The 27,687-nt window shown below is 43.6% G+C and overlaps 1 protein-coding gene across 5 annotated transcripts in view; it reads right to left on the reverse strand.

The window, feature by feature from the left end:
• The window catches only part of EPHA4 (EPH receptor A4), a 225,955-nt gene that overhangs the window by 82,756 nt on the left and 115,512 nt on the right, over positions 1-27,687 (reverse strand). For 2 of the 5 annotated variants that reach the window (XM_061365138.1, XM_061365137.1), the window contains 2 exons: positions 21,281-21,348; positions 16,738-17,401 (listed from right to left, as the gene is read on the reverse strand). In XM_061365138.1, the coding sequence (XP_061221122.1) occupies positions 16,738-17,401; positions 21,281-21,348 (732 nt within the window). Of the gene's footprint in view, positions 1-5,935; positions 6,728-16,737; positions 17,402-21,280; positions 21,349-22,238; positions 22,398-27,687 lie in introns of those variants that run through there. The other 3 variants (XM_061365140.1, XM_061365136.1, XM_061365139.1) reach the window with 3 other exon arrangements.

A 27,687-nucleotide genomic window follows, 5' to 3' on the forward strand; every position in this document is an offset into this window, starting at 1 on the left:
TATGGCTTGCGACATTACCTTCCCTCATATATTCACCCTTACGTCGCCTTTCCTCTTTCTCAAAATTAAACTTTGTTAAATAACCACAAATAAATTCAGAGAACCAGACACTTCTTTCCTTTAAACATTTTCCATTGACAACACACACGTATTTTTCATGACTTATGTTTTTAAGAGTTGAGTAACCACATCAGTCTACAAAAGCCCACTTTCAGTTTTTCATTATTTATGTGCTTCTTGCATACATGCATAGAAATTCAGAAGCAGCTCCCAACCAATGGAAGCTAACACCTCATTGGGCTGCAAGCTCCCTGTTTGCATGGCACTCTCCTGGCAGGTGAATGCCACTTCCACAGCTCAGCCAAGGGCTTCCAGCACTGGCACCTCTGCTCCACTGACACATCTTTTCTCACCACTCAGCATTGTCACTACTGACCCCAGCCCTTATTTCCTGCCACTCCCTCCCTGCTGCAATGACATTCCCAGCAAAAGATGTAAATAACAGCCTGGGGTACAAAAAGAGTGACTAATTCTTTACATTTCCACTCACACAGTGATCTCCTAACAGGCAATGGCACTGACAAGCCCTTCCTGCAACACACTGTTTAGCAGACATTTTTCTGTGGAAAGGTGTTCCTAATCGTATCTTAGAGCAATTAGAAACCCAAATTATTTTTCCCTTTCTCCTCCCAGTGACTGAATGGCTATGCCCTTGAAGTAAAGCCAAGCCAGGCACCATGCAGCAAGACAGGTAAAGCCAGGGAGGGTGGAAACAGGAAGGGATGAAGGACCCCAGCACAAGTCCCCAGAGAACACAACTTCAGCTAAAACTGATGGGATTCAGGAGTATTGCCCTGCAAGTGAGAACTTGGGGAGAAATGAGTGGGTCGGAAAAAGATGGATCTAAACAGATAAGCTAGACAGACTGACTTTTAAACAGGGTAAAGTATCTCCGTGGTCAAGACAAGTGGCAACTTCAGATGTCAATACGTTGTCCCCATACGTGCTCAGTGGTTTTCAGACAGGGTTAAATTAAGAGGTAATAGAGGACAAAGCACCTTCACCCCCCTCACATGATAAGAGTGAGGTCCTAATATCAGGTAAACAGGGTAACTGTAAACTTGCCATATTTTATTGCTGTATTTTATTGCCTTGGTATTGCAGAATAACACATTGACTCCCATGAGAGCACTACAATAGTCTTTATGACTTAAGAAACTATAAAATGTTAATACAAAAATCAGTAGGATCTCTCAGCTAAAAAACACACTTCCAGTTTATTAAAAACTAAAACCCTGTGATTTTCTAGCACTCACATAATTCAAAGGAATAATCCTTCTCCAGCACTTCACTAAGCTAGCAAACAAAAATGAGTGTTGTAGGTTGAAGTTACTCTTTGATCTGGTAAATAAACCCACAGTGAATTCAGGTTGAATTACCATATTTAAATTGATGACATCTACAGTGCTGTAACAAGTTGGTGACAAATGCCAGTTTCATATAGAAAACATGTATTAACATGCACAAGCTACAAAAAAGAAAAATCAACTGGCTCTATACAGATGTATTAAAACGTACTTTGGCAGTTTTATACAATCTTTTATACATATTTGTCAATGCATTTGATTGCAGTTCTAGTTAGTACAAGCAACCTACTATTACAAAGAAATTTCTAGTTTGGTGTACTGAAAAGTAAAATTTGCTTTACTGATATTTGTGTGTGTGTACTTACATGCATATTCACAAATGCAGTCGTTGTTACTGCCGAAATTTCATTTGCATGCAAAATACCTCTGGTGCAAATTACCAATAACATAAGGGAGCCCATGAAATGTTAAAGACTTCAAAGGATGAGAGAAAAAGTATTTGCATTTTGGGCCTGATCCAAAGCACATTAAAGTCAAGGGGAGTCTTTCCATTGGCCGCAACAGATGTTCTGACTTGAGGAAGTTTTGATGCAAGCTATTGACATAAGAGTAGGCCAGCAAGACCACAAAATCCACTTTCTGAAGAAACAAAAAGTTAACTTTGCTGAATGCTGATTTACTGCTTTTCATCATGGCAGTTGTCTCACAGCTTCTCCTAGGACAGTCGCTGCTGCCTCTCTCACTGCCTGCAACTCATGTTTCTGTTCGATACCACCTGTCCATTACAGTTTTTACACCTACGCATTCTTCTCATTGATGGCTTTTAAGCTCTTTCTCACTCTGCAGATACTTAATTTTGTAATAGTGTCATTTAATTTCAAAGTGACTTATGAGACAAGAACCTATACAGGACAACATAAAAACTTCCAAAAACATGTTCTGATAGATCGCTACCTATAAAGCATACAGATATCAACTGCTTTCAGTCTTTGAAAAACTGCTGGTGGTTCTCATAAGAGAAGTAAACTGCTAGCTGCTCTCATCTATTTGAGAATACTCAGCTTAATATTGCTTCAGCAATGTCTGTCCTTTTCCATTAATATTTTATTGCAATTTTTCATCTGGCCTAAACAAAATAATACCTTCCTCACCAAGATGAAAAAAACCTGTTCACGTAAAGGATAGGAAGCACAATGTGGTAAAAGCAAACAAGTGATTGGACTTGCAACAGTGCAGGTACCAAGAAGAGGAAAAACAAGTTTATTTAAATAAGCTTGAATAATTTATTCCTTTTGCAAAGGAACATTTTTCCTGGCATGACCCAAAAAGAAATGAGCTAGTAAAAGGAGCGTTTTTCTAGCACAAGCATTATTAACAAATGCCATACCTATTCTATATGTGTCACCAGTAAGCAAAAAATCAAACCCACTGCAATGGGGGAGAACATACTAGGACACTGTACATTTTTCTTCCTCTCTATACTTCAAAGTCATAAGCACTCCTCATATTTCACGGTAAAAGGTTTTATTTCTTGGTTCCCGCAGCTCAGGTAATGATATCGTAACTCAAAGGCAGTACAAGGCTTGCTATAGCTCTGACCTCGTAAACAATTTTAATACTCCTTCTCCACATCCCAGGAGATACAGGACTGCACCTGAACAGCCAATATCTCCTCAGTAGGTACTTGTTTATTCAACTTGTAAGTGAGCACATGCATTACACATTAAAACCAACCTGGATGCAAAGAGAAGGTTTCTGACTGCATGAGGGAGGCCATCTTTCAACGAGCCGAGGTAAATTTGCCAAATATCCAAGTTGTGTGGGAGGAAATGTGAAATTGAGCCAAAACACAGCACAGAATCACAAAGCAAAGCACAGAGCACCGCATCTGTTACACACATCTATGCTGGGCTTCTTGAAGTGTTAGAGACAGGGTGTTGTTTTGGAGTGATGAAAGCAGTGATGATACTGCTACAAACAGGGGCAGAGAAAGGACCCAGACAGAAGCAGCACTTCTGCTCATCTTTCCAGGCAGGGCTCCTTGGGGCTGCTCCATAACATCCCTGCCATACCGTATCGTGACCACAGCTCAAAAAAGGAGGGGACACTAAGATCAGTAAAACGATGCTACCAACCTCATATGCAGAACCACAATCGTTTGGAAAAGCCAGGGCCCGTTCAGTAGTACTCTGGGTCTGCATTAGGCTGGAACAAACTGGTAGAGGGGTATCCAAGACACAGGAAGAGGGTTCTGGTTAGTTGAAACTAGCTGGTTAGTTAACTGGAAAACTGAAATGCAGAGCAAGACCTCTTCAGCTAAGAAGGTTTCTCTTGGGGGAACACAATCAAGTGTCTATTTCCAGGTGAGACCTTGAGAGCTACCTTTCAGCTGTAAGATGATGGTGATCCCACAGCAGCTGTGCAAGAGCATTTACCACAGGAGATGTGGCTGAAGGCAATCCCCATTAGTCTATTCCCCTGTCCCACAGGAGGATACCATGGTACTAGGTGTCTAACTAACTTACTGTGAAAATCCTCCAATGCAGAGATTCCCCCACATCCCTGGGCAATCTGCACTGGCAGCACAGCGCTTTGTGATTATGGTTTATTTTCTGACACTCCTTGTGTCCAGCCTAACCTTCTCTCTTTGCAATTTAAGACAATTATTTGCTTCCTTGTAACCAGCTCCGTCTTCACACCTCTGAGTTAAAGAGGAAAGGTGAGAGATTTTTCAAGATACCTTCATCTTTAAGTAAATCCAAACTGAATTCCTTAAAGTGAGCTGGACAGTAAGTGCTAACATAGGCAGAAGGGATGCCTTAGTCTCTTAAGCCTGCATGAGGGCTACAGATCCATCAGTCAAGGTCTGGACTAGTTAAAAAGACACCACATAACATTTCAATTATTTCCTTCTGGAATAAGGCCAAAAATACACTAGTTGATGTGAACAGACAAAACAGAATCCACTACTCTGAAAAACCTCTTCAAGAAACAAATAGCAAAGTGCTCTCAAAGAAAATTTATCTCCCCTTATCATGTGTACTTATTTGCTATCGAAGGTCTGCTTGCAAGATTCATGGTGCTGAGCTCAGGGCAATAAAGAATTTATTCTGAGAAATCACAGATGATAAAGATATAGGAATTACAAGCTAATACACGAAGAAGAAGCAGGTCAAATCAGCACTGGGCCATCCTGGTAGTATCTCTATGGAGCATCCGTAATGCTTAATAAAATTAATTTTATATCAGGATTCTGTTTCTTCAGTCTTTCACTTAAAAAAAAAAAAAAAAGACAACAAAAAAACAAACCAACAACAAAAAGGTATGTGGAAGAGGACAGGGCTTATTCTCCAGCAAAAGTTGAGAGGTCTGATTTTCTATTTGTTTGGCTCAACTCATCCATAGCCTCACAATCATGGCCGATTCTGTACAGAGAAGTTGTCCGTCAGGGCAGTGGCACCAACCAGGTCCCCTCAGAAACATAAAGAGCCTTTTTCTGGTACCTGCCTGCACTGTGGCAAGGGAAAGGAGGAGCCTTCATCTTTTTATGATGAAAAAGTGCTAAATAAGTTGCCACAGTATTACATTTCCTATTTGCTTCAGATTTTTTTTATAATGGCAAATTCTGCCCTCCACTATACTTCAACACCCCCTACTAACTCTGTTCAAGCAACATTGGTATATTTGACCTAATTGAATTTTAAGACCAAATAAAAGTTCTTGCACTCAGGCAACTTTTTTTCTTTGCCCTACTCACAAATCCCTGTGACACAATACTTCTAACATATTGCAAATTTCTGAAGAGTTACTTCTTCCAAACAACTATCTTCCTTGTTATTTAGCTGGGCTGAAGGGCAGTTCACCATCATTTATGACAGAGCCACAGAGACAAGTGAATAGCAATTACTCAGCATTTGTTAAAACAACGGCCTCACCTTTAATAATTGCACAGTCACATTTCTTTGCACAGGGTCAAGCAGAACCCCGGAAGGGAGACTTGCTGATTGACACAAATATGTTTGTATTTCAAAGGGCAAACTACAAAGTCAAGTAAAAGGCAGTGTTTGCACAAGAGTTAACTTAGCCATTTGGCATTCTTAAAGAGCTCAACAATCCCACGGAAAAATATCTATCCTTTGCTCTGCTACAGTACATCTTTAACCCAAACCTTAATACAGGTGTAGAGAGAGGTCAGTCTACTATGGCCCCTGCAGAGGGCTAGCTAAATGCACAACCACAAGAAGAAAAGAGTTTTAGTGACCTTTAAAGCAGCAGAGCAATATGGTGGGCAAAGTTCTTTCCTACCAGTATCCCCACAGTGAGCTGGGTGGCTGATGAAACCTAAGTGCAAGTTAGAACTAGAGGGATCCTCTGCATGGACAGGCAAACCAATGTCCAACCAAGGAGGAAAGAAAGACCTCCTCTGTCGCACTTTGACACCCCAATTCCAGTTTGCTGTGAATTAAAAGGACCAGCCCTGCACAGTCACTGTTCCAGTGCAACCTAACAGGAAGGAGATGTGATGTGACAGTAAGGCCACATACTGCTCTTGGAATTGCGCCATTCCTCTTAAGACATGGGTAGTTCCCTGCAGTGCTGCATCAGACCCATGGCGCATCTCCTTCAGCCTCCACCAGAGCCAGGGCTGCTCCTTCACAATGGACGAGGTTTCCTGCCCCTCTGTGGACCCCTCTGGCAATCTGTGGCCATCTTTCTTTCTACTACCACTCCATGCTCTACAGGAAGTGACTGTAGGTTGATTTTGTTCTCCTTTCTCTCACAAATTAAAGTTCTCTGTCTATCCTAAAGCTATAAACGGGTGCTTTCACAGTGCCCACAACCCTTTGAGCTCACTTTCCCAAGCTATTGGGTGTGTTGAATTCAAGGTTACCAAGTACATTAATTTGGGGTACATTAAAACTGGGTACTGAGCACATGTCTTCAAAGAGCCACAAAGAACTTGAAGGTGAATCAACTAAATGGATAAAGGATCTGCACATGTGTAGATGCAGCCAAAAAGGATGGAAATAGTTTTGCGGGCGATTAGCAACGCACCTTAAGTTATACACCCTGACTTCACCTCTTTATGTGGGGATGAAAGTTGAAAGGAATCAACTAAAAAGGCCTTTGAACCTCAAAGCCTTTCAAAACTGTACATTATCAGCTGTGTCTATATGCCTTCATGTGTACCCAGCACCCACTGAACTGGTGTGTCCTGCCTGAAGTATCGGATCCAGTATTTTAATCTTCTGTGGATTTTCAGAAGTAGCCCAAATTTGGGTCAGCCTGACCAAACTGTGTGGGGGATTAGCACAGGAGGACAGTTTCCAATGTGCTATTGGAATGACTTCAGCAACAAACTGCAAAAAAAGTTTTTTCACATTAAGTGTAACTATTGCTACTCTGAGATTAAATATTACCTGGAAATTACTCTCATTAACTGCAGAGTCCTTGATTAATGAGCAGGTGGAATGCGTATAGGGACCTGGTCCTGATTTCAGCTGTCTTATTAGCTCTACCCTGGACTCTTCTGATCACCACAAAAATAGATGAGGAAATCCAAGAACTAATTATGAGTGCACAAAATGTGTCAACCTAATAACTGTGTTATAGTACTTCAGAGATTAAGACAAGGTTGGCAGATGCACAACATGCAAACATTAAAGCCACTAAAAAGAAACAGCAACAGAATTTAGCTATCTTCTAGCATCTCTGGTGTGAAGACCACAGGAAGCCTCTCCAGAAACAGCCCCTATTTCAGAATGACTTCAGTGCAATTTTGACAACTGCAACCTTTTGTTCATTGTTTTAACACTGATGGGCACAGGAGTAACCTTCAGTGCTCATCCTCCTCCCAGGGCACAGACCTTGAGCACTGCCCAAAGGCCCCAAGGAACCCCATGTCAGAGCACAGGAGCTCAGCACTCAGCAAGCCCAGGCCACAGGAGAGCATCACACCTGGAGCTCCTGGAGGGTGCCACCACAGGCTTGAAGGTACATAGGCTTGGGCTGCAGATCATGCACTCGGGAAACCAGAACCACCTATTTCGGTTTGTCAGCAAACAGTTGTATCTAAGCATCTCCTGCTATGCTTACCCAGCAGCCACTGCCCCCAAGCATTTCTATGAAACAGTAGGGACTACCCACACACGCTCTTTTTAATTTGTGTTTACTTGTCTCTTGAAAAAGCCCAAAGAAGCCTATTATACACACCAGCTAAGCACGAAACTGAATACTCCAGCATCTGAAGAGTTCAGGCAACTTGTGCCCTACAACTGATCTCCTGTTTCTCCCTATGCTTTCCTTCTAATCCTCTATGTAATTACATGAGTTGCCTGATCTTCCCCAAGCTATCAGTTCCCCCAAATCCATTTTCAAGTTGCCATCCTTGAAAGAGCCTGGGCAGTGGATCAAGCCTTCTCAGCTTGATGCAACCCATGCTGCTATTGATGCCTCCCCTGAAACGCGCTGGGTGCAGCTGGCCAGACCCTGAGCAAGGGTTGCCCTGGCCCAGCCCAGGAGGAGGACAGGCAAAGAGAAAGTATTGATCTGGTCCTTTTAACATGCTAATTTGCCCACTGGCTGCTTCACTCATTGCCAAGCTGGACACTTCAAAAGGAAACTGTTTTCAAAGCAGCAGTGTGTTTTTCAACTGCAGAAAACACTTAAAACTGAAAACAAATGAATTCAAGTTCACAGAAGCGCTGGTCGGTATCCTTCAGCTCCCCAGACAGAGATGTTTGATGTATGGAAAGACAGACTTGTTAATTAATGCTATTAAAATGTGGCCTGGCAAAATGCCCCTGGGATTTAAAATAAGAAAATTCACTCTCTTTAAGTACACACTTTAATATAAAGATAGACTGTATTAGTATCAAAAAAAATCAGCCATAATCTCTTGCAGTGTTCCCCCGACTTCCCTCACCACCACTTCTCAGAAGTAAAATGTAGTTAAAACTAAAATTCTGTAACTTAATTCCTATAAAGCAGCATCAACACTGGAGAACATTTTGGCCTTTCTTAGCATTGATAATGGGGAAAATAAAGGCGAATGCTCAATCTCTTCACACCACTGAAAATGCACAGCAAAAGCCAGACAAAGCCCTCGTGGGACAGAGACATTACCAACATCTTTTGGAAAGCAGCAACATTATTGACTTAACACCTTTGCTACCAATGCAGGGTCTGCAATCACAGGCTAAATACAATGTGAGGAATGGATACAATGACAGGATTTAACTAATGGCTGGTGGAAGTACTAAAATATACTACATACAGAAGATTTCCAGACAGAACACAAATCAACTGAGTGTTTAGCATCCCTGTTTGTGGCTGGCATCATGCTTCTAGAGATGGGCTGTGAAAAGCAGGAGCACTCTCCAAGTAAGGGAGACAATGAGTTGTAGCTCCGACCCACAGCATATCACCCTGTTTTCAAAGATTAAAGAGCTGAAAACTTGGAATTTCCCTTCAAGTATGTGACTGTTTCCAAGGCTAAAGTCAGCCTTGGTTAGCAAGCAAGAGCAGCCAACCCCAAATGAAGGGAGAGCCTCAGCCACCAAGCCCAGCCTGCTTCTCTGGACCCCAACCACGACCCCTCAGTCCAAGCCCAGCTGCACCTGCAGCATCAGCCACCCCCCTCCATGCTCACCTACCCCCACAGCAGGAGGGAATTTGAGATGCTGCTGACCTCTAACCCTGGGCCACAAGGGACAAAAAACCCATCAGAAGCTGTGGGAGAGTGTAGGGAAAGGGGGGGGGGGGAATCTAATTATCAACCTGACATTGGCTCTGGAGCAGGCAGCATCACTGGAGCAAACTTAGTCACAGGAACAAGGCATGGCGAGATAACACTAGAAATATGAGCAAAATGGAACTTGTTTCCTTGCCACTAAATTGTTAGCTTTATGGGACTTCATGCTGAACAGTATGAAAAAAAAAATCCAATTTGCTTTGAAGCGCATTAGTCTAACATCCTAATTATTGTTTACATTGCCATTTGCCTTCTATTAAGAATTGAATAATTACTCAGCACTCCATAGTTTAAAAATACAAGCAAACAGGATTATCTGGGTAATTAAGACTGTACTGCAGCTTTGTACTGTGGCTGTACAAGTATTCCCATATAACAAGCAGAAGCAATAGCTATCGATTGCCTTAGTTCAAATGATGCTTTAAGGAGTTCCAGCATACAAGATGGGTAACTCATTAGAGAAAAGTGACCAATACCTTCTGACAAGCATGGAGGGGGGGAGAAGCTATTCTCAGAGCTAGGACACTATCCTGAGTCTTTGGTCTTTTCCCAGTCACATAGAATAATAGAATCAAACATAGAATAGTTAGGGTTGGAAAGGACCTTAAGTTCATGAAGTTCCAACCCCCCTGCCATGGGAAGGGACACCACACACTAAACCATGCCACCCACAGCTCCATCCAGCCTGGCCTTGAACACTGCAAGGGATGGAGCATGTACAACTTCCTTGTGTGTGCCTCTGGGAAAGTCACCTGGTCTTCCTCTCTTCTTCTTCTTCCTCCCTTCCAGCCACTTCAGCACAGAAGAACATTCCTCTTCCTGTTCAAGAGTCTCACCTTGGGCCAGCCAGCCAAAGCCGCAGCCCTTCTGCAGCCTGTACGGTGCTGCACCAGGCCACCAGTAAATAGGAGGCTTGTTTCTGAGCACTCCTCTTTCAGTGTGTTTGCATAGATGAACTTGGTTTTACAGATTCCTTTAGCAAAATTTAAACCCACCCATCTAAGAAAATGTAGACCAGCAAACTGAATTTTCTCTAGACATCCACAACTAAATGTGCCGAAGCAAATAACAACTGTCCAGTATAGCTTTTTTCCCTTCTTTCCCCCCTCCCCAAACCTTAATAGCCCATCCATATTGTACTTTAAACAGCAGGACCACCCCTTCTAGGTGACTATTAGGACAAAAGCAAAGTTCTTGCACGTCCCTTTGTTGGTTTAGAGAGCTGTTCCTCCATTTAATTATGCCACGAGGTTTCACACTGCGAAGTTTACTACCCCTGTGAAATTACCTTCAAGTTAAACACTAATTGGACATCCAACAAAAACAAACCTCTCTCACAACCTTGTTTTTCCTTCTGGTTTCTCATAGGATGTAGCCCCAACACAATCAGGGTCCCAATGTCATACCACTGATTTACAAAGACACAAAATGAAAAACAGTACTTGAAAGAAATATAGTACATTCATGCAGCATGTGTTCCAACTTATATCAATAAACCTTTCAACAAATCCATTCTGAACAAGCCTGTGTTTTGGGAGCATTTAATGAGCCTCAGCTTTATTCCAAGCCAAAGGCAATTTTAAGTAAAGTTGAAATAAAGAAAAGTTAAAAAGAAAAGAAAGCCACTAAAACAAAAAATAAAATGAAATATGGGTTCTTGTGTAATGGTGATGCTTAAGAAAGCAGAACTTTTCTCACAGATTATTTTCTTTCAATAAATAAAGACAGCAGTTCATTTGTGCATGTTTACTCAAGCGCTACCAGCCTCTTCCCCCCTTCACAACGAAGTAAAACCATGGACCAAGTCCACTTCTGTGGCCAGACCGGCAAAGTGCAGGACGCACCAGCAGGGCTGAGCAGGTCCTTGACTCAACACACAGAAAATCTTGTAAAATGTCATGCTTTTTCATGCACATGTGTGTGCACACTCATAGCACAGGGAGGGGGGTCCCAGTTCCTGAAACAGGTCATCTCACCAGTGGAGGAAGGAACTACAGGAGGGCTTCATGTCACTGGTGAACATCTGGAGATGACACCCAAGGGCCTGCAGCCCCACCAGGCACAAGAAATGGCACTCCCTGCACCTCCAGCCATCGCTTCACAACAGCGGTCAGGGTTTCAGAGCATAGCACTTTCACACACGCCAGCTTGAAGTGAGCAAGCAGGGTGCAGAGACAGGGAAAATAGCGACAACCATAGTCAAGAGGAGACCTTGAGACATGAGGAGCCCACTGTGCAGATATTACACTATCTCTTAAACAAAGAGATCAAAAATATCAAAACAGAGCCCATTTGCATAAAATCCAAATCTCTGAGCTCTGCATAAACAGAAGGAGATTTTGGCTGGCGTTTCCAAAGGAAGCTCTTATCTCCTTTGTGAAATAGGGAAATGGGTGTGCTACTTTGCATGCTGGTTTATACAAAAGATGTAAATGAGGAATATGCTGCATGCAAAAGGCAAAGCAGCCGACAGCTGCCAATCCCCATTCACAGGGAGAAAGTGCTTCCTTAGTCTCCAGCAGGAAGAAGAGAAGGGAACCAACATGTCTGCTTCCCAGGGAGGTGAAGCAGGCTCTGAATATTCATAAAATGGCCATTTAGTCATGGGAGTGTTAATTGTGTCTGATTCGCAAAACTGTGTGACCTCACCTGCTCCTTGCAACATATCAAAAGGATGCAGCGTAATAGAATGAAACCAGATAAGATATTTATCTCACAAGTTCGGGGGGCTTTTTGACACAGTCTCAAGAGAGTGAAGTGTACTGCTGAGCGTTTCTTTAATGACTTCTCACAAGTGCAATAAAGACCAAGCTCAGTGGAGTATATTATTAGACAGATAATAACCCTCATCCAGCTGGGATGTAAATACTGAAGTCATCACACACAAGATGAGTTGTCTGGAAAGTTTTGTTTTGCCCCCTTAAAACAAAACAAAGCAACCAAACAAACTACACACAAAAAACCAGAAGGTGGTCTATATGCCCCACAAAAGTCCACCCAGACGTGCCATGAAATTCATACCACCACAGCAGCTCATCTGGCTTTGATTCCAAGGACTGTGCTTTTTAGTAGTAACATGCAGAATAAGGACCAGATATTGCTCCCCTGTGCACCAGCAGAAATTTTGTCAGGAATTCAGAAGGAAGCAATCCCAGCCTTTCTCCAAGGGATACATGAAGGGACAATTGCTCAATAACTGTAGCTTGACTTCCGAGGGGCCCAGGGAGGAGAAAAGCAATACAGAGCCTGCAATAACATTTAAATGGAGATTTTGAAACGCACCAGGTGGTACAAAAATCACGGAAGGAGCAACCCCTGGAAGATCTATTGAGCTACATGAGAGCATAACATAACCAAATCACTCCTTAAGCAGAGAAGAGAACCAACTAAATTTGGTTCAGACAGACTGTGTTTCAGTATCGCTCCCATGCTCTCCCTGGTAGCTTCCGTCTTCTCAGCTCCTTTTAAAACGTAACATGTTGAGTCTGTGCATTTTTTTTTCCCCTGCCAAAAATAATCAACCTGAAAAAAAAATCCTTCTGAAATCTCAGTTCTGCGCTGTCTTAGTCACCCTTCTGATTACCCTTTTGTGCAGCCAGACTGTTCATCAGTGTTACGCTGATGAAAAAGTTGTCTCTGTCTAAAACGGTAAAGTACATACAAATTACTTCATTTCCCCACCCTTATGAAACCCACCAGCCGAAATTCTTATCACAGAAAGAAAAAAACCAAAACTATATAATTACACTGTACCCTTCTGATGTACACTGAACTGCTGCTCCCAGTGATCACAGACACTCTTCAAAGCCTCCGAGATAAAAAGAATCTTATCATTCAAATTATTACTTCTTAGGGATGCTCTTATCAAAGATTGAAGAAAAATTCTAAAAACAGCAGTGATATGAAACCAGGACTGAGCCATATTTTAAATGGCACTGGATTTTCTGCCAATTGGCCAATTCACAACTCAAAAAAGCAAGTGTAGATGAAGACAAAGCTGTTGGCTCTCATAACCTTTACAATATCACAGTAAAAATCTCAACTGTCTCACATATTTATACTAAATGGCAGGTCTAAAACTGAGATTTGTAATTTCACAGCATCAAAATCATCACAGATGGCTACAGTCTATTGCTTCTTTAATCTGTCTTCCTTCCTTCTTGTTTCCCCCCCCCCTCCTCTGAGTTAAAAAGATACATGTTTTATCATAAGGAAATCATAGCTAAATCCAAACCACATTATGTCAATATGTAACAAAACAATTTACATAACAATGATGCATAAAAAAGAAGTTTAAAATTACTTTATGTCTCAACTTTGCCCTAAAGCACCAATTATCTTAGCCTTGAGATGTGCCACTAGTTGGGGATGGACAATATTGCACATTTATACTCTCGTAAAATGATAGCCATTGACACAAGAAATTTGGGGAAGAATAAATAGCAATAAAAAAAAAAAAAACAAGCAGTAGCGAGTTGTTGGATTTTTTCACATCAAGTACACAGCTACAAATTCAGCTATGAGGAAAGAATTCCACAGATTGGGACCAATTTTTCATAACCTCTCCTGTGACACCTGTGGAGCTTCCCAAATAAATACAGATTAAATAGTTGGCTCCTTTCCCTTCCTGCCCTGAGTTTTTGCATTCACACACACATGCACGCATGCTAAGTAAGACAATCATTATTAATAAAGTAGCGGGAAAAAATAGCAGTCAGAGGAAGGAGATTTTTGTCATCATGTTCCAGCACCTCCATACCACCGACTTGATTTTTTACAAACCCCGCTCAAGGTCAGAGTGTCATTAGCTCCCACTGCAGGAACCACTTTAGATGTGAAGTGGCTTCCCATTATGCTTCCCACACACATCAGAAATTAAGCAAAAGCTGCTCAAGGAAAATGTATTATTTAAGAATCAGAAGGTTGAGCAAACTTGAAGCAGCTTTTAGGGTAATACAAGTGCCAGCTGGTCCATCCCAGCGCTGTGCAGCAAGGGCAAGCCCCAAGACAGCGCAGGAGTCTGACATGTCCCACGGATCTCCCAACAACTGCAAAGCCCCAGTCCACTGGCCTGAAGTATTTCTGCCCAGTCAAACATTTAAGATCTTAATCCAAACTCTGACCCTAGGATCACAGGGGAAGATGGATGAGGAAACGGACAACCTCTGACCTTCCCTTGTATTTGTCCTGCCACAGTCAACCTACTGAAAAACAATTGAGGTGGAACCTGCTCACCAACTCCAGTCCCAGCCTGCCACTCTCTTGCAGCCTTTTCCAAACTCAGAGTCTCTCCCCAGTCCTCTGTACCAAAACCGCAGAAATCCTCCTCACTTCATCCTCCTCCTCCCCTCCAGAAACCTGCCAGAGCAGGACATTTGCTGAACTATGAAGCTGAGTGGGGAAAGAAAAGGGGAAGGCTCATTCAGCAGTGTCAAAGGCCAAACTGCTTTGCCAGCCCCGCTGGAAACCAGAGAGTGAGCTGCATAGTTCTGGTAAACTTCATGAATTCATGAAGACGAGCTTGCCTCAAAACTGTTCTAGCTGGAGAATGGCAAATGTGAGAAAAGGAAACCACAAATAACTGCTGATGAAATGTGTTTAGTGCTTTCAAATTACACACTGGCTCAGATCCTCTCAAAATGACTAGTATAAGCCAACGTCACTCTGGAAAGCCCAAGCAAAAGAACATTTGTATCTCCTTTGTAAATATCGCATCACCTGATCTTCATTTTACTTAGAAAACATGAGAATTGGGTTTCCTAGGCACAAACCTCCTTGCAGCTGAGAGCTGGTAGTTGAGCTGACATCCATCCCCCAAGGGCTAGTTCAACACCACAAAAATAAGTTAACAAAAAGCATCCCACTATGACCACTGCCCACCTGCAAAAACCCCAGGAGATTTCCCCTTGTTAGGCAATTAGCTCACCATATCTGGGCCACTGACAGCAAAAAAATTATAGATCTGTGTCAGTCAGAGTGACACAGTACTGACGTGGTAGGCTTCTCAGAGAAGGCAGAATAATCTCCATACAATAAACAAAGATGCTCCCCACTACTCCTCCACTTCCCTCCATTCAGGCTGTAAAGTTAACTTCCAGGCAAACCTTCTTGACATAAAGTATGTAAAATCATCTCCCCAGTCACTAACAGCTCCCCCCAGTACCACCCAGTCAGTACCACAGCCACAGGTTCACAAATTTAACAATACACAGGTTTTTTAAGTGTCCATCTCATGGGATTCAAAAACACACCCCAGAGTAATTTAGCCCAAACAGTATGCCTTGCCAACATGCTCATCTTTGAGCAATCTCTACAGCCCATGGTAATTTTGTTGCCAATATGGCACAATTTGGCTTTTTCCATATAGCAAAAAAAGAAATACAGATTAAGGCCGAACTTCATAGTTAGCACTTCTGTCTTGCCAAAGCTTAATTTCAATGCATAATAATGAATTTCATACCAAATGTAAATTATCACTTAAAGGAAATCAAGTAGTACATTCAAAAGACACTGTCCTCTTAGGAGCCTAGCACAAAAGCCAGCAGTTACTTGGCTCTGCTGTCTTGCTTTCCACCTCAAGATGGACAGAAAATGACCTAGTGAAAAATACACCAAGATGATATGAAGCAAAATCTGGCTCCAAAGAATTTTCTAAAGACATGCTTCCAAATCCACTAAGGAGTTGAGCACCTTCAGTTCAGCACCCAGCAAAATTAAGCCCACTGACCTGTGCAAGAATCCATTTAAATTTGATCTAGGTTTATGCTTACATGAGCAAGAGTTTAGAAGCTGAAGCTAAAGATATTTTATTTATAAACTTCCTCCTCTCCTTCCCCAGCCTTTTACAGCTTCTTTTTCCTGAAAGGGGAGGTGAAAAGAACATAGGTATTGAGGTTTTTTTCTTTTTAAAATAATCTGCCTTTTATACAGACTTTAATCCCTAATTCTGCAGCACACAGGATGGTGTGTGTGGGAGGGTGGGGTGGAGACATTTAGCATTTCTAAGAGTATCCTAGCACCTCTATTATTAAGCTGACAATAGAGACTCTCTGAGAAATAAAAATATTTAACAAAGGCAGCAGTGTCAAATATCAAAGGGTATTTAGTGCTAAAAAATTTGCAACAAGTAAAACACCAAAGACTTCCCCTTCCCGAAGTGGGAAACTAATCCAGCTAAGAATCCTGTTTCCCCTCCCTTCCCCCACTGGTTCTTACCCCACTGCATTATCCAAACGAGCGTTTGCCAGAATTCTCTGTGCTTAACAAAGTTCACTTCAGATAAAACTTGAGAGATTTGTCTTTTTTAAACAATGGTAGCTCAACTGCCCTTCTTTGCAGCCATTCACATTTTGGTGACTACTGTGAGCCAAATCAAATTTAGGCGCCTGCTAGAAAATGCGTTTCGCCTTCTGCCTGTAATGGCAGTATCATTTGGTTTGCATTATATAATTCCTAGCCCTGCCACCTGGAGCTATTGGGCTTCTTCATTAAACTCTTCTGTCCCACCACATCCCACAGGGGCTCCTAATTACTGGCTTTACTCCATTTACTCTCATCTCCAATTCAATTATGCATTCAACTAAGCCTTAATGAAGAGTACAATATGGCTCATCTTACCTTGGCATTCACCGTTACTTTCTTCATAGCCAGCGTTGCACAGACAGTTGCCAATGGGCACCAGCCATTCACCATCTGCCCCACAGTACATTTTTGGCACATCCTTCTCTTCAGAGTTGTTGACACAGGAGCCACGAACCTCCACCAGAGAGGATGTATCAGCCCCAGTAATGGTGTCTGGAAACTGCGCCAGGTTTCGAACTGTCAATGGGCACTTCTTATAGAAGACACGAACAGACACCAAAGCAATGCAGGCACCAACGTCCTGAAAAGCCAAGTAAAACCCTTTCTTGCTGAGTGGTCCGACATCCCGTATCTCTGTATTCAGCTTCATGATCCTGTCACCAATGTCCACTTGGGTGAAGCTCTCATCAGCAGCAATGGTGTCGATCTTGGCAAACTGGCTCTCGCGAATGAAACGCTCCTTATCATTGTTTGATTCATAATAATAAAGGTTGAATGTCTCTTTGCAAGTTCCCATGACACCTGGCAGGCTGTTGCAGTCTCTTAGCGTGAACTTGATTTCAATATATACCCTTTGAGCCCCCTCACGGGGAATCCAATCAGTTCGTAACCAATTATTCTGACTGGGCTCCATCACATTGCAGACTTGGTAGGTGCGGATGGGAGTGTTCTTCTCATCCATAATGCTCACTTCTTCCCACTGCAAAGAGGGAAAGGGAAAGAATAATACATCAATATTAAAAGGAACAACAGAGCTTCGCAGCAAACAGAATCTGTTCTTCCACAACTAAGGCGGTAACCATATTTTTTCCACTGCAGGAAAACAAACAAGCAAACAAACCCAGCAGATAAGTCATAGCCAGTAGACATTAACTACTTGGACATTAAAAGAAGAATCTTTTCAGGAGAAACAAGCTCCAAATCAAGTAACACCTCAAGGAGCAAGCATGCATTTTAAAGGCCCTTTGAACCAATCCAGGAATGTTCTACCAACCAACTACGTTTATCTGCACTGCAGTTTTGTCCATAGGACCCTTGCCTAGCTAAGGACTATGCATGGCACTTTACAGAATCAACAGCAGATGAGGCAGGTCATGGACCTTACAGGCAGTGGCCTCAAATCAAGTTCAGGCACCCTCATAAGTGTCAAATTAAAGGGCAGTATAATTAGGAAACAACAATACAGGCACTCCAAAGAAGGTATCAGAAGAAGAGATCTGACCCTAATTCAATAGTTCAGCATAATTAACTTAGAAAAGGAAAGCACACATAACCAGCAGCTTTTTAAAAAATTGTTTCAAGGATTATCATAGGCAGAAGAAGGTTTATCACAGAGCTCTCCTGGTAGAGAGAGAAGAGGAAGGGGCATTGGGAAGAGATGTCTTCCCAGCATAGCACTTGAGTATCAGAAAAAATCCTTCTTAAAAAAAAAAAAAAATATATATATATATATATAAATATATTAGATAATGATACACTGTCTGGGTTTGCAGGCAATAAAATAAACCATACAAAATTACCCTTGGAAAGCAGCAGTAACTTTAAAGAGAATCCCCAGAAGTGCTTTTCACTACTACTGAAGCCATGGCTTTGATAAACAGAAGTCTTTTTAACATTAAGGGGCTTCTTGTATAATATCCTGCATTCTTTTCACAAGGATTGCTCTTATGCAAGTGATTTTTTACTTAAAAAGATTCGAGCTTAGCTGAATCCGTTTATAGAATGACAGTAGTTAGCACCATGAGTCACTAGGAGCAGAAAGAATAATATTTTATTTGCTGCCTAGAGATAACTGCAAATTAAAATGAAGGGGGGCAGAATCAATACCTAGCATGTCACTCCTTTCCACAGAAAAAGAAAAAATAAATCTTTAAATGTCATCTATCTGTGCAAGTGTAACAAGGTGTTAGTAAGACAAGTGTTGTTTAATTTACATCTGCCACAAAGCTGGTTTACTGTTACAATATTGTCTTTATGATCCATCACTTTCCATTCTGCTTATCTTCAGACTGTCTACACTACCTATATTGTGTGTGGTACAAGAGAAAGGAAGAAGCAGAGGGAAATAATACTTGTTGATGGGATTTCCTTTAGTGTATTTACACAATGGAGGATGCTGCTGGAGGATTCAATAAAGAGACCGCTGAGGTCAATGGACAGGCTGCAACTAAAATCATCAAGTTTCAGATCAGGTTCTCAACAAACTCCTGTCTCTTAACAAAAATATAAATATACAGGGCTAGGTTTCTTATTTCATGAGCACACATATGTGTCTTACTGCCAGGGACAAAAGTAACTACAGCCCCATGTTTGTTACATTTGTAACTCTAAATATATGGACAAAGCTGTAACTTTCTGTTTTCAAGTTGAAATTAGATTTTGTAATTCAAGTTTCCTCATGGTTGAATGATGGAAAATAAAACATTCTGGCACAAAACCTACTTTTTAACTGTGAAATGCAGAAGTAAATCATTAATTACATTTACAATGCAATTCATTAATTCCTCCAGGGCTACTATATATTTGGTTACTGCTAATCACCCCTAAATGACTACATTTATCTCCAGCCCTTGCTATCCACACAATCCTCTCACCTCAGAAACTGTGTGATGTAGATCTAGAATAATGCCTTTTTTTTATGGACAAAAAGGTACACACAGTTGAAGAAAAATGAGCACCGAATGACAGAATCTTCCCAGGAACATAAAGGAGTTCATTTCTGCTGCTTGAAATAAATCTGCAGCATATGAAGTTCGAATAAATGCTTTCCAAGCACTGTATCTCAGAGACAGACCATGTACTCTTAAATTTTTCACTACTGGCTTAAAAATAGAACACACATATGTAGGTTTAGTGAAACGAGTCACGTCCACAATAAGAGCACACATTTCCTTCTCAAGCTCACAAGGCGCTTTCAGAGAAAACATAGGGGAAAAGGGGGAATCCAACAGCCATTAATAATACACAGTTGTCCTCTGATCATCAATTCTATTGCCAACTTCTTAAAACTTTTATTTTAGGCCCCATTTTAATACAGAGTGTAGATATCACTTCGAGAGCTGTATGAAAGACCCCATCTCATTATCTGACCTTTCCAGGGTACAGGATTAACAAGGAAGCCCGACTCTCACTGAGATAGAGCTGTACCTTCCCACACTGTCAAAGGATGAGGGCAATTGCCTGCAATCAGCAGTAAATGTGCACCGTGGGCGATGCTAGAGGCCTGCCAATCACCTCCCCACTCTTTGAAAAACCGAGAAAAACGAGCCTCGGTGACAGCACAGTGTGCTCAGGCAGAGCACAAGCCAGGACTGTAGTCAAGTTCACTCAGAACAACAATGAGGGAGCAAAACAATCCCCCATTCTCCCATGTTATGGTTATTCAGAGCTTATGCATAATGCATCACCAGCCGATGCAACGTTGGATTCCTTCCACTCACTTCTGTTTCCTTAGCTCTGCTCCTGCTAATTACAAGTGGGAACGCACACAAAACAGTAAATTTGTAGGTTTCCTGAAGAATCCACTGCTTTGTTGTGAGCAGGTCCTGATCTTTCAACACTTTAATTTTTCAGTCAGTTTGACTTAGTTACTTCTCCTTAAGCGTACAAAGATGTTTTATTCATTTAATATTTAAAGGATTTGAGATGGGCTTCTTTATATTAATGTTTAGTGCGCATTGCTGGCATTTTTCTGAAACTGTTCACTTGAAGAAAAAGCCTTTCTAATTGATTATTAAAAAGTAAAAAAAACAAAACAAAACAAAACAAAACCTCAACCAAAACATGAAATCCCAGTCTCCACCAGACCCAACCAACTCCAGTGTTCTCAGGAGCTTCCCCACAGAAGTCACAGGCACCCTACAGGATGAGGGTGCCCATCCACTAACACAAAACTAAATCAGTAGATATACCTGGCCTGCAGCCCACTAGGTAAAAGGGCTCTAACCCCCCAGGATGGATATGTGAATCTCAGTGTCATCACACCACTATCAGGCAGCGGACTGAAGCAGTCTTCCCTTACAATTATTTCCTTGAAAAAGTACAATAAAAGAAGCTCCAAGGAACCACCATCAAGCACTGGGTGCTTCAGTTTATCTGGTCAGAAAGTGAAACATACAACGTTTACAATCTAAAACAGGACAACTGGCCCATCACACCAAAAGGTCTCTCTTGCATATTGATCCCTACTCCTTCATCCCGAAATAGAACAGCAATTGCCCTGAACATCTCCCAGCCAAGACAGCCTATAGATATAATAATTACAGTCAAGAATGCCAGTTCAATTGCCAGATCACATTTCTTGTTGGTATTTCAGTTTTAAATAGGCAGCTAAGCCCATGCCTCAACCAATCTCCTAATTTTGAAACCTCTTTTCTGCCCTTTTGGTTTCCACTTCTTCCATGACAGAGCTGTCCAAAGGGAGTATAGAGTTTCTTCAACAAAGAGTAATTCATTGGGTAAGCCAGGGAAGAAATCTGACCTTCTCGCCACAATCAACAATAATCGAGCCATTAGGACTCTCTGAAAGTTACTAATCACCCCCTTTACCCTTTTGATCAGATAGCGGTTTAAAACTTACCCCTCCTTCCAGAGGACTTGCTATCCACCCCAGTTCTCCCTGAACTGATCTGGAATCCAGCAAGGTAACTGCAGAAAGGTACAAATAAAACAGATTAAATTTCAGCTGCCAAAAAGGCAATATTAAAACAAACCGTTTACCTGAGCGTTTCCATATGTCTGGAGTACGATCGCATCCACCTTCAGCTTGAAATGAAACGTTATTTCCGACCTCGTACACTTTGAAACTCTGCTTTTTCGAGTTGAGGATTAGCACATCCATTCCTCCGCGGGATAAAGCCGCTCACAGGGCGCGGAGTGAGCGGTTAATCCCCCCTCCCCGACACCGAAGAGCGCTCCTGCCCGGCAGGCGAAGCTACCGGCGTACCGGCCAGCTGGGACCGGGGCGCTCCCGACGCGCCTGCAACCGACGCGCCCGCACCTCAGCGGGGATAAAAAGGTTACAACTTAATCGGAACGCAGGAGCTTGCGCAGCCCGGTCCGGGACACCGGGCACCAGGATACCTCACGGGGGGCTCCCCGACAGGAGCGGCGCCCCCCGCCCGCCTGCGCCACGGGTTTCCCCCGAGGGACGGGCTGCAGCACAGCCCCGGGGAACGGCGAGGAGCAGGCGATAGCTCCCGGGAGAACCGGTTTCCATGAACCGCCCTCCCGGTCCGGGGAGCACGGCGCGGCGGCGCCGCTCGCGGGAGGACTGCTGTCCGGCCCGGCTGAGGGGACCGGCGGCAGCACGGCGGGACCGCTCTGCCCCAAGACACCTGTGCCGCCGCCGAGGAACCCCTGGAACGCTGCTGGGGCGGGTCAGCGGCTGCCGGACTCTCCGGGTACCGGCCGGGGCAGAGCGGTCCCGGCTGCCCGGGGAGCGGCGGGGGCATGCAAGGACCCTCGAGCGAAACTTTCCCCTCGGCGCCCCGCTGAGGGAGCGCGAGCCCGGCCGCGGGACGCGCGCAGCTCCTCACCTTCGTTGGCGGGGTAGACCCGGGAGCCGGTGACGGCGCCACAGACACCGACGAGGAGCGGGAGGAGGGCGCAGAACGGGACCCCAGCCATGCCGCCACCGCTCCGGCCGCTCTATCCCAGCGGAATAACTGCCTACATGGGGCGCGCGACGGGCCGTAGACATTGCCAAGGGGGCGGGGCTCCGCCTGCCCGTCACGGCCTACAGCCAATCGCCGCTCGCCCCGCGCCGCCCGCCCCGCCCCGGCCCGCCTCTGCCGCTCGGCGGCGCGGAGCGGGGACGCGCTGCCCCGAGTTGGCGGAGCGCAGTGTGTAAGTGCTGTCCCGGAGGGGTGAGTGCGCCCAGCGGCCGGTCTTTAACGTTGACAGTGTCCGAGCACAAAAACGTGACTGAAAATGTGGGATAAAAAAGCAAAAGTAAAGTTTTACGAGCAGCCCGCGCGCTCTGCCCGGTGCTGCGCGGGGAGCCGCACACACGCACCTTCCCCTCTCCCAGCCCGCGGAGGTCCCGGCTCCCGGGAGCCTCCCGCCGCTACGTCCCTCCCGGCGCGGCGCCACCGTTGAGCAATAGCGCCACCTAGCGGGAGCAGCGCGCCCTCTGTGCCCGGTGTCCCGGGCAGCGGGGTGCGGAGGGCGCTAGGCCGACAAGCAGTCCCCTCTTGCTGCGCCGGGCGACGAGCGGGCGGCTTGGGCGGACGCGCAGCAGCTCCCTGCGGAGCTTCCCCAGGCACAGCGGCGTAGGGTGAACACCCCGCTTACCGCCAGCGTGGAAACGTTAATGCCTTTATGCTGGTGCATGAAGTAGCATTCGGGTAGCATTCGGGGTGGGGTATTAGGAAGAAGAGATCGGAGCAATTCGCTCTGCAGGCTGAGACAGGCCAGGCCGCACAGCGTCTTACACACCCCGCTTGTCCCACACCGCGGTGGAGACCGGCGCCGGGCAGCGCTGTGGCAGCCACGGTCTGCAGGGCAAGGCGGGTACGCCTCTGGCAGGAGGTGCGCAGCTCCATCCCTGCTTTGCTCTGGGCGGTTTGACCATCGGACTTTTAGAAAATACTCCCTAAATGCTCGTTTACGGTAAATCGGTAGTTGTGCGAAGTCCGATAACCCCTCCTCGGTGTGTGTCGGGCAGCGTTAGTGAGCCAAACGCTGTTTCTGAGGGGTCCGGATTTGCCCGCGGCCTGCCTGCCAGCACCGGCTCCTCGGGCAGCGCTGAGCTGGGACGGGCAGGCTTCACACACCGACCCCGGGAGTTCTGCCCTGCCGCGGCTTGCGGGCTCCGCTTCGGCACTACCGTACCGACAGCGCTGTTCGCGACAGCCTGCGCTGCGTTTCCTCCGAAAAGCTTCATAAACGGCAGTTCGCTACAAGCCCTCTCGTCCCGGGTGCTTCCACTCGAGGTACTTCGTGGCGTTGCCTCAGCCTCCCCTCAACGAGCCTTTTCACCTGTGGGTGCACCCACTAGCTACCTGCGCCTGGGCACGATGTCCCCTCGGCTGGGACAAAACCCAGCTGGAGTACGCAGCGGCACCCTGTTCACCTCGGCATCGCTCCGGCCCCCCTGGGAAGGCGGATCTGCCGCCCCACGTGGGGCACAAATCCTCCGGTCTGCATGATAGCATCCCGGGTTCATCCCAGCACCCAGCTGCACCTCAGCACCCGTCTTCCCACCCCCACTCTCTAAAGACTTTGTCTAGGGTAAAACGAATTATTGCCACTACTACCTTCAGTTTTAGCTCAGAGCCCCTGCAGAAGCTTGATTAGTTAATATATATGTATATATATGTATATATATATTGAATACGTCTTAAAGTTCGACTAACAATTTTGTGCAACAGGAAACATGCCTGTCGTGCATCAGTAAATCACCCTACTTTTTTTCCCAAATTCAAATATCTGCAAAAGAATACTTATAAACACACTAGTTCTTTTTTCCTTCAAAATATAGTGTCTTTCACCTGTTTCAATTTTAGGTCAAGATCTAGGCAGAATGCATTATTTTATTTTAAATACAGCATTTAAAAGGTTGATTAACACAGTATTTACAATGAGGTTTCTATGGGCTGAGGCTCAAATTCTTTCACTTCACCTTAAAGGTTTCTTTTGGAGCACCCGCTGGCAGAACCTTCAAGGTAACTGCAAAGATAGCTGGTGTATTTTTCTCTTTCCGTAGGAAATAAATCTTCTAAGCAGGATAATGGGAGTTAGAAAACAGTGCAGCACAGTAAATGCAATTGTTAAAACTTGTACTTCCTGACTTTAATTATCTACAAGAATTCTTGGCCTAATGAGGAGGAAGAAAAGGATTAGTTCCTTTTTTATTATTTACACAAAAATATAGACAGCCCTCAATTAAAGCAATTTGAGTGTTCTTGTTTTCACATCTTTGATGCAGACAGATCTACTACAAGTCACGATAAACTTTATGGGAATGGTGGAGCATCAAAATGCCTTCTTTTTTAATTGAAGTTATTTTTGTTGCAATGCCAGAAAAGTCAGTTGTTATTAAAATAAAATATTTAATGCTTTGAAACCTTAAAAATATTTCTATTACATTAATGCAGTTTTAATTTGTTAAAGAATTCACATAAAATAAACACAGACAATGTAGAAAGGGCCTGAAAATGTCATGAAGTAAAATACAATTCTACCAACTCCACTACTTTTTGGCTCCTATAAAAGTTCAGGTTTTCTTAAGAAGCCTTGCCAAAATAATCACAATTCCCTTACTTTGTGTCATTTCAACGGATCGTAAAAGCCCAGCTTGGTTTTAGCAGATGTCATCGATACTTGGACTAAATTCTGTTCTCAGCTTCAGCAAGTAACTCCACCTTACAACAAAGAACCTGGCATCAAAATTTATTCCTCAAAATCCAGCCATTGGGTCTGTGATATTTTTCTTAACTGCCTGTTACCTGCTGCTGCCAACCTGCCGGCTTGTGTTATTATAACTTGCTATCAGGAGTGATTTGGCTTTGATAGGAACTAATTGTGTTTGCAACATAATCAAGTTTACACCATTTAAAAGGTCAATTTAATGCGGCTCAGAAAAGCACAGCCAACATCTCTGATATTTGTCTCAGATCTTCTATTTGTCTCAGCTCCTTAGCAAAACTCTACTCACTTGCAGCACACACTGTAGTAATTATGACAGTGTGTTAAATGTTTGATCCTGTCTGCTTCAGAGAGGTCAACCCCAGCTGAATTATTTAGAGATCTGTTTACAGCACTCAAGTGGCAGAGACAAGCAGGCACACAAGCACACAGACACGGGGGTTCTGAGAAATTATAATTTGTCTTGAAATGTAGGGACTGAAAGTATTTCAGGCTCATTCACAATTTGCTTTCCTCTTTAAAACAGCAAGGGAAGATACGAGTACACCTACAGTTTGGCATTGGCACATGTTTGTCTTGGATTTCTGTATTTCTGTAGTTAATATAATTTCTGCTATGAGCATTCTGAGTGGATGTTAAGTGTCTTTCACACACATACATTTACATACATGTACTTTACATTTTTCCCAATCACAAATGCAACATTCCTAAGTTAAATACATTACAGTCCCAGAAAGGGCTGCAATTTTGGATGAACATTCTCTTCTATTTTTACTTTTATCTTTTCATTCTCCATTTTTCTACGTCCACCTACTCGTGCTCGTCCATCTCCCGAGAAGCTTTTTGCTGTCAGTCAAGTGACAACCTCAGTAGGAAGCTCTACGTGCTCATGGGCCTCCAGAGGCCCACACTACATTTAGATAGGTGGAAAAAAAAAAAAAAAAAGAAGAAAGAAGAAAAAGAAAAAGGAAAAAGAAAAAGAAAAAGAAGAAAGGGGAGGGGGGAAGGAAGCACAAGCCCTTGCTTTAGTATGCAGTTCCACAGCCTGCAGGGAAAAATTCACCCGGCTCATCTGAAAAGCCTTTTCCTACAAAAATGCAATCCCATTTACTCCACTCCCACACAACTTCCACTCTACTCAGCTATTTACAAAAGAGTGTAAAAAAACACCAGGAAGTTTAACATACACACACACAGTCTTATTGTCAATAGGAATAATGACCTGAAGGTGCATCTTCATCAGGCTGGGCACCAGCGTGCTCCTTCCCAGCACAAGTGCTCAGATGTGTCTTTCCCTCCCTGGATTTACTGTTTCTTAATGGACCTGTGAGTATTAAACATTTGCTGATAAGTTACTTCACAAAATTTATCGCTAGCTGTTTGAGAATAACATCTTTTTATTTGATATGAGTATGATTTCATTCCTCAGATCATGTTTACGTTAGGTGAAGTTGCAGTCTGTAATACAAAAAAGCCGTAGTGAGAGAACATCTACCTGAAGGTAATACAGATTCGTATAAATATCAAGATGGCAAAATTATTTTCTTTCAGCTGGGATTAGCAGGAGTTGTGTTGCTGACTTCAATAACAAAAGGATGAGGTTTATAGCTGATTTGCAAATCCACTCTGTGAAAAAAGGGAGCTTTAGGCACTGCAGTTATTTACATTTCCTTTTCTTAATCGTGATCATCATCATCACAAGAGTTTTCTATTTCTTACTGCCTTGATGCTGATTACAGGACTTGTGATGGCACATGTGGTGACTTGACAATATACAGACAGATGCATAGATTTTGTTGCCTCTTTTAACCAACACTACTAAGAAAAATAGATAATGGTAAGTGAAATGTAGCAGGGTTTTAATGACAATTGAAGTGGCACCTTTTATTGCATTGCTGCTGACAACACAAATCTCATAGTTAGTCTAAAATTTGTTGTTTGCCATTATCAAGCCCTCAAAGGAAATACTACTGCCAAAACTATTCACAGAGCCAGGAGCCTTTACAATGCAGTTTATACTTCCTAAAATAAACAAACATTGAAGGGCACTGGCCAAAGGTAAAATCTGAAAAGTAATACAGACAGAGCAAAGAAAAGAGAAATAAATGCAGCAGGATGTCAAAGCAGGTATTATGGCTTTTCACCTAATAAGCAGATCAAATGTGATAAGTACAAGTGCCCACCTCCGTAATGAAGGTGTCAGCTTAGCTCAGTGAAGCTCTCACCCTCAAGTAAGACCAAGGGGCAAGCAGCAACCTGCAGGATTTTTCATGTGAAAGTGTGACCAACAAACCAGTGCAAACAACTGTGTAAGGCTGCAGGTTGTTTGCAGGGCTAGCACAGATGCTTGGCAACCCAGAGAGGAATGTGGCTGCCTTCGTTTCATTGAAAGGTTATTTAAAGCGGTGGAGGTTAACAGACACCTTAATTATTACAAACTGCTTTCGAGTATCGCTGGCTTTGTGCTGGCAGGCCTTAGCAGCTGTGCTTCGTACTCATTCGTGATCAGCTGGGAGCAGCGTCGGCTCCCAGAAAATAAGTTAGTGGGATGAAGTTGTAGGGCTGGTGCTCGCTGGCCTTGCGAGCTGGCAAGCGGTACTGGTGGGAGGAGAGCTG

Source organism: Neopsephotus bourkii, unplaced genomic scaffold (genome assembly GCF_033783945.1).
Source record: "Neopsephotus bourkii isolate Nb327-2 ecotype Australia unplaced genomic scaffold, CSIRO-AGI_Nbou_v1 NB_1279, whole genome shotgun sequence".
NCBI lineage: Eukaryota > Metazoa > Chordata > Aves > Psittaciformes > Psittacidae > Neopsephotus > Neopsephotus bourkii.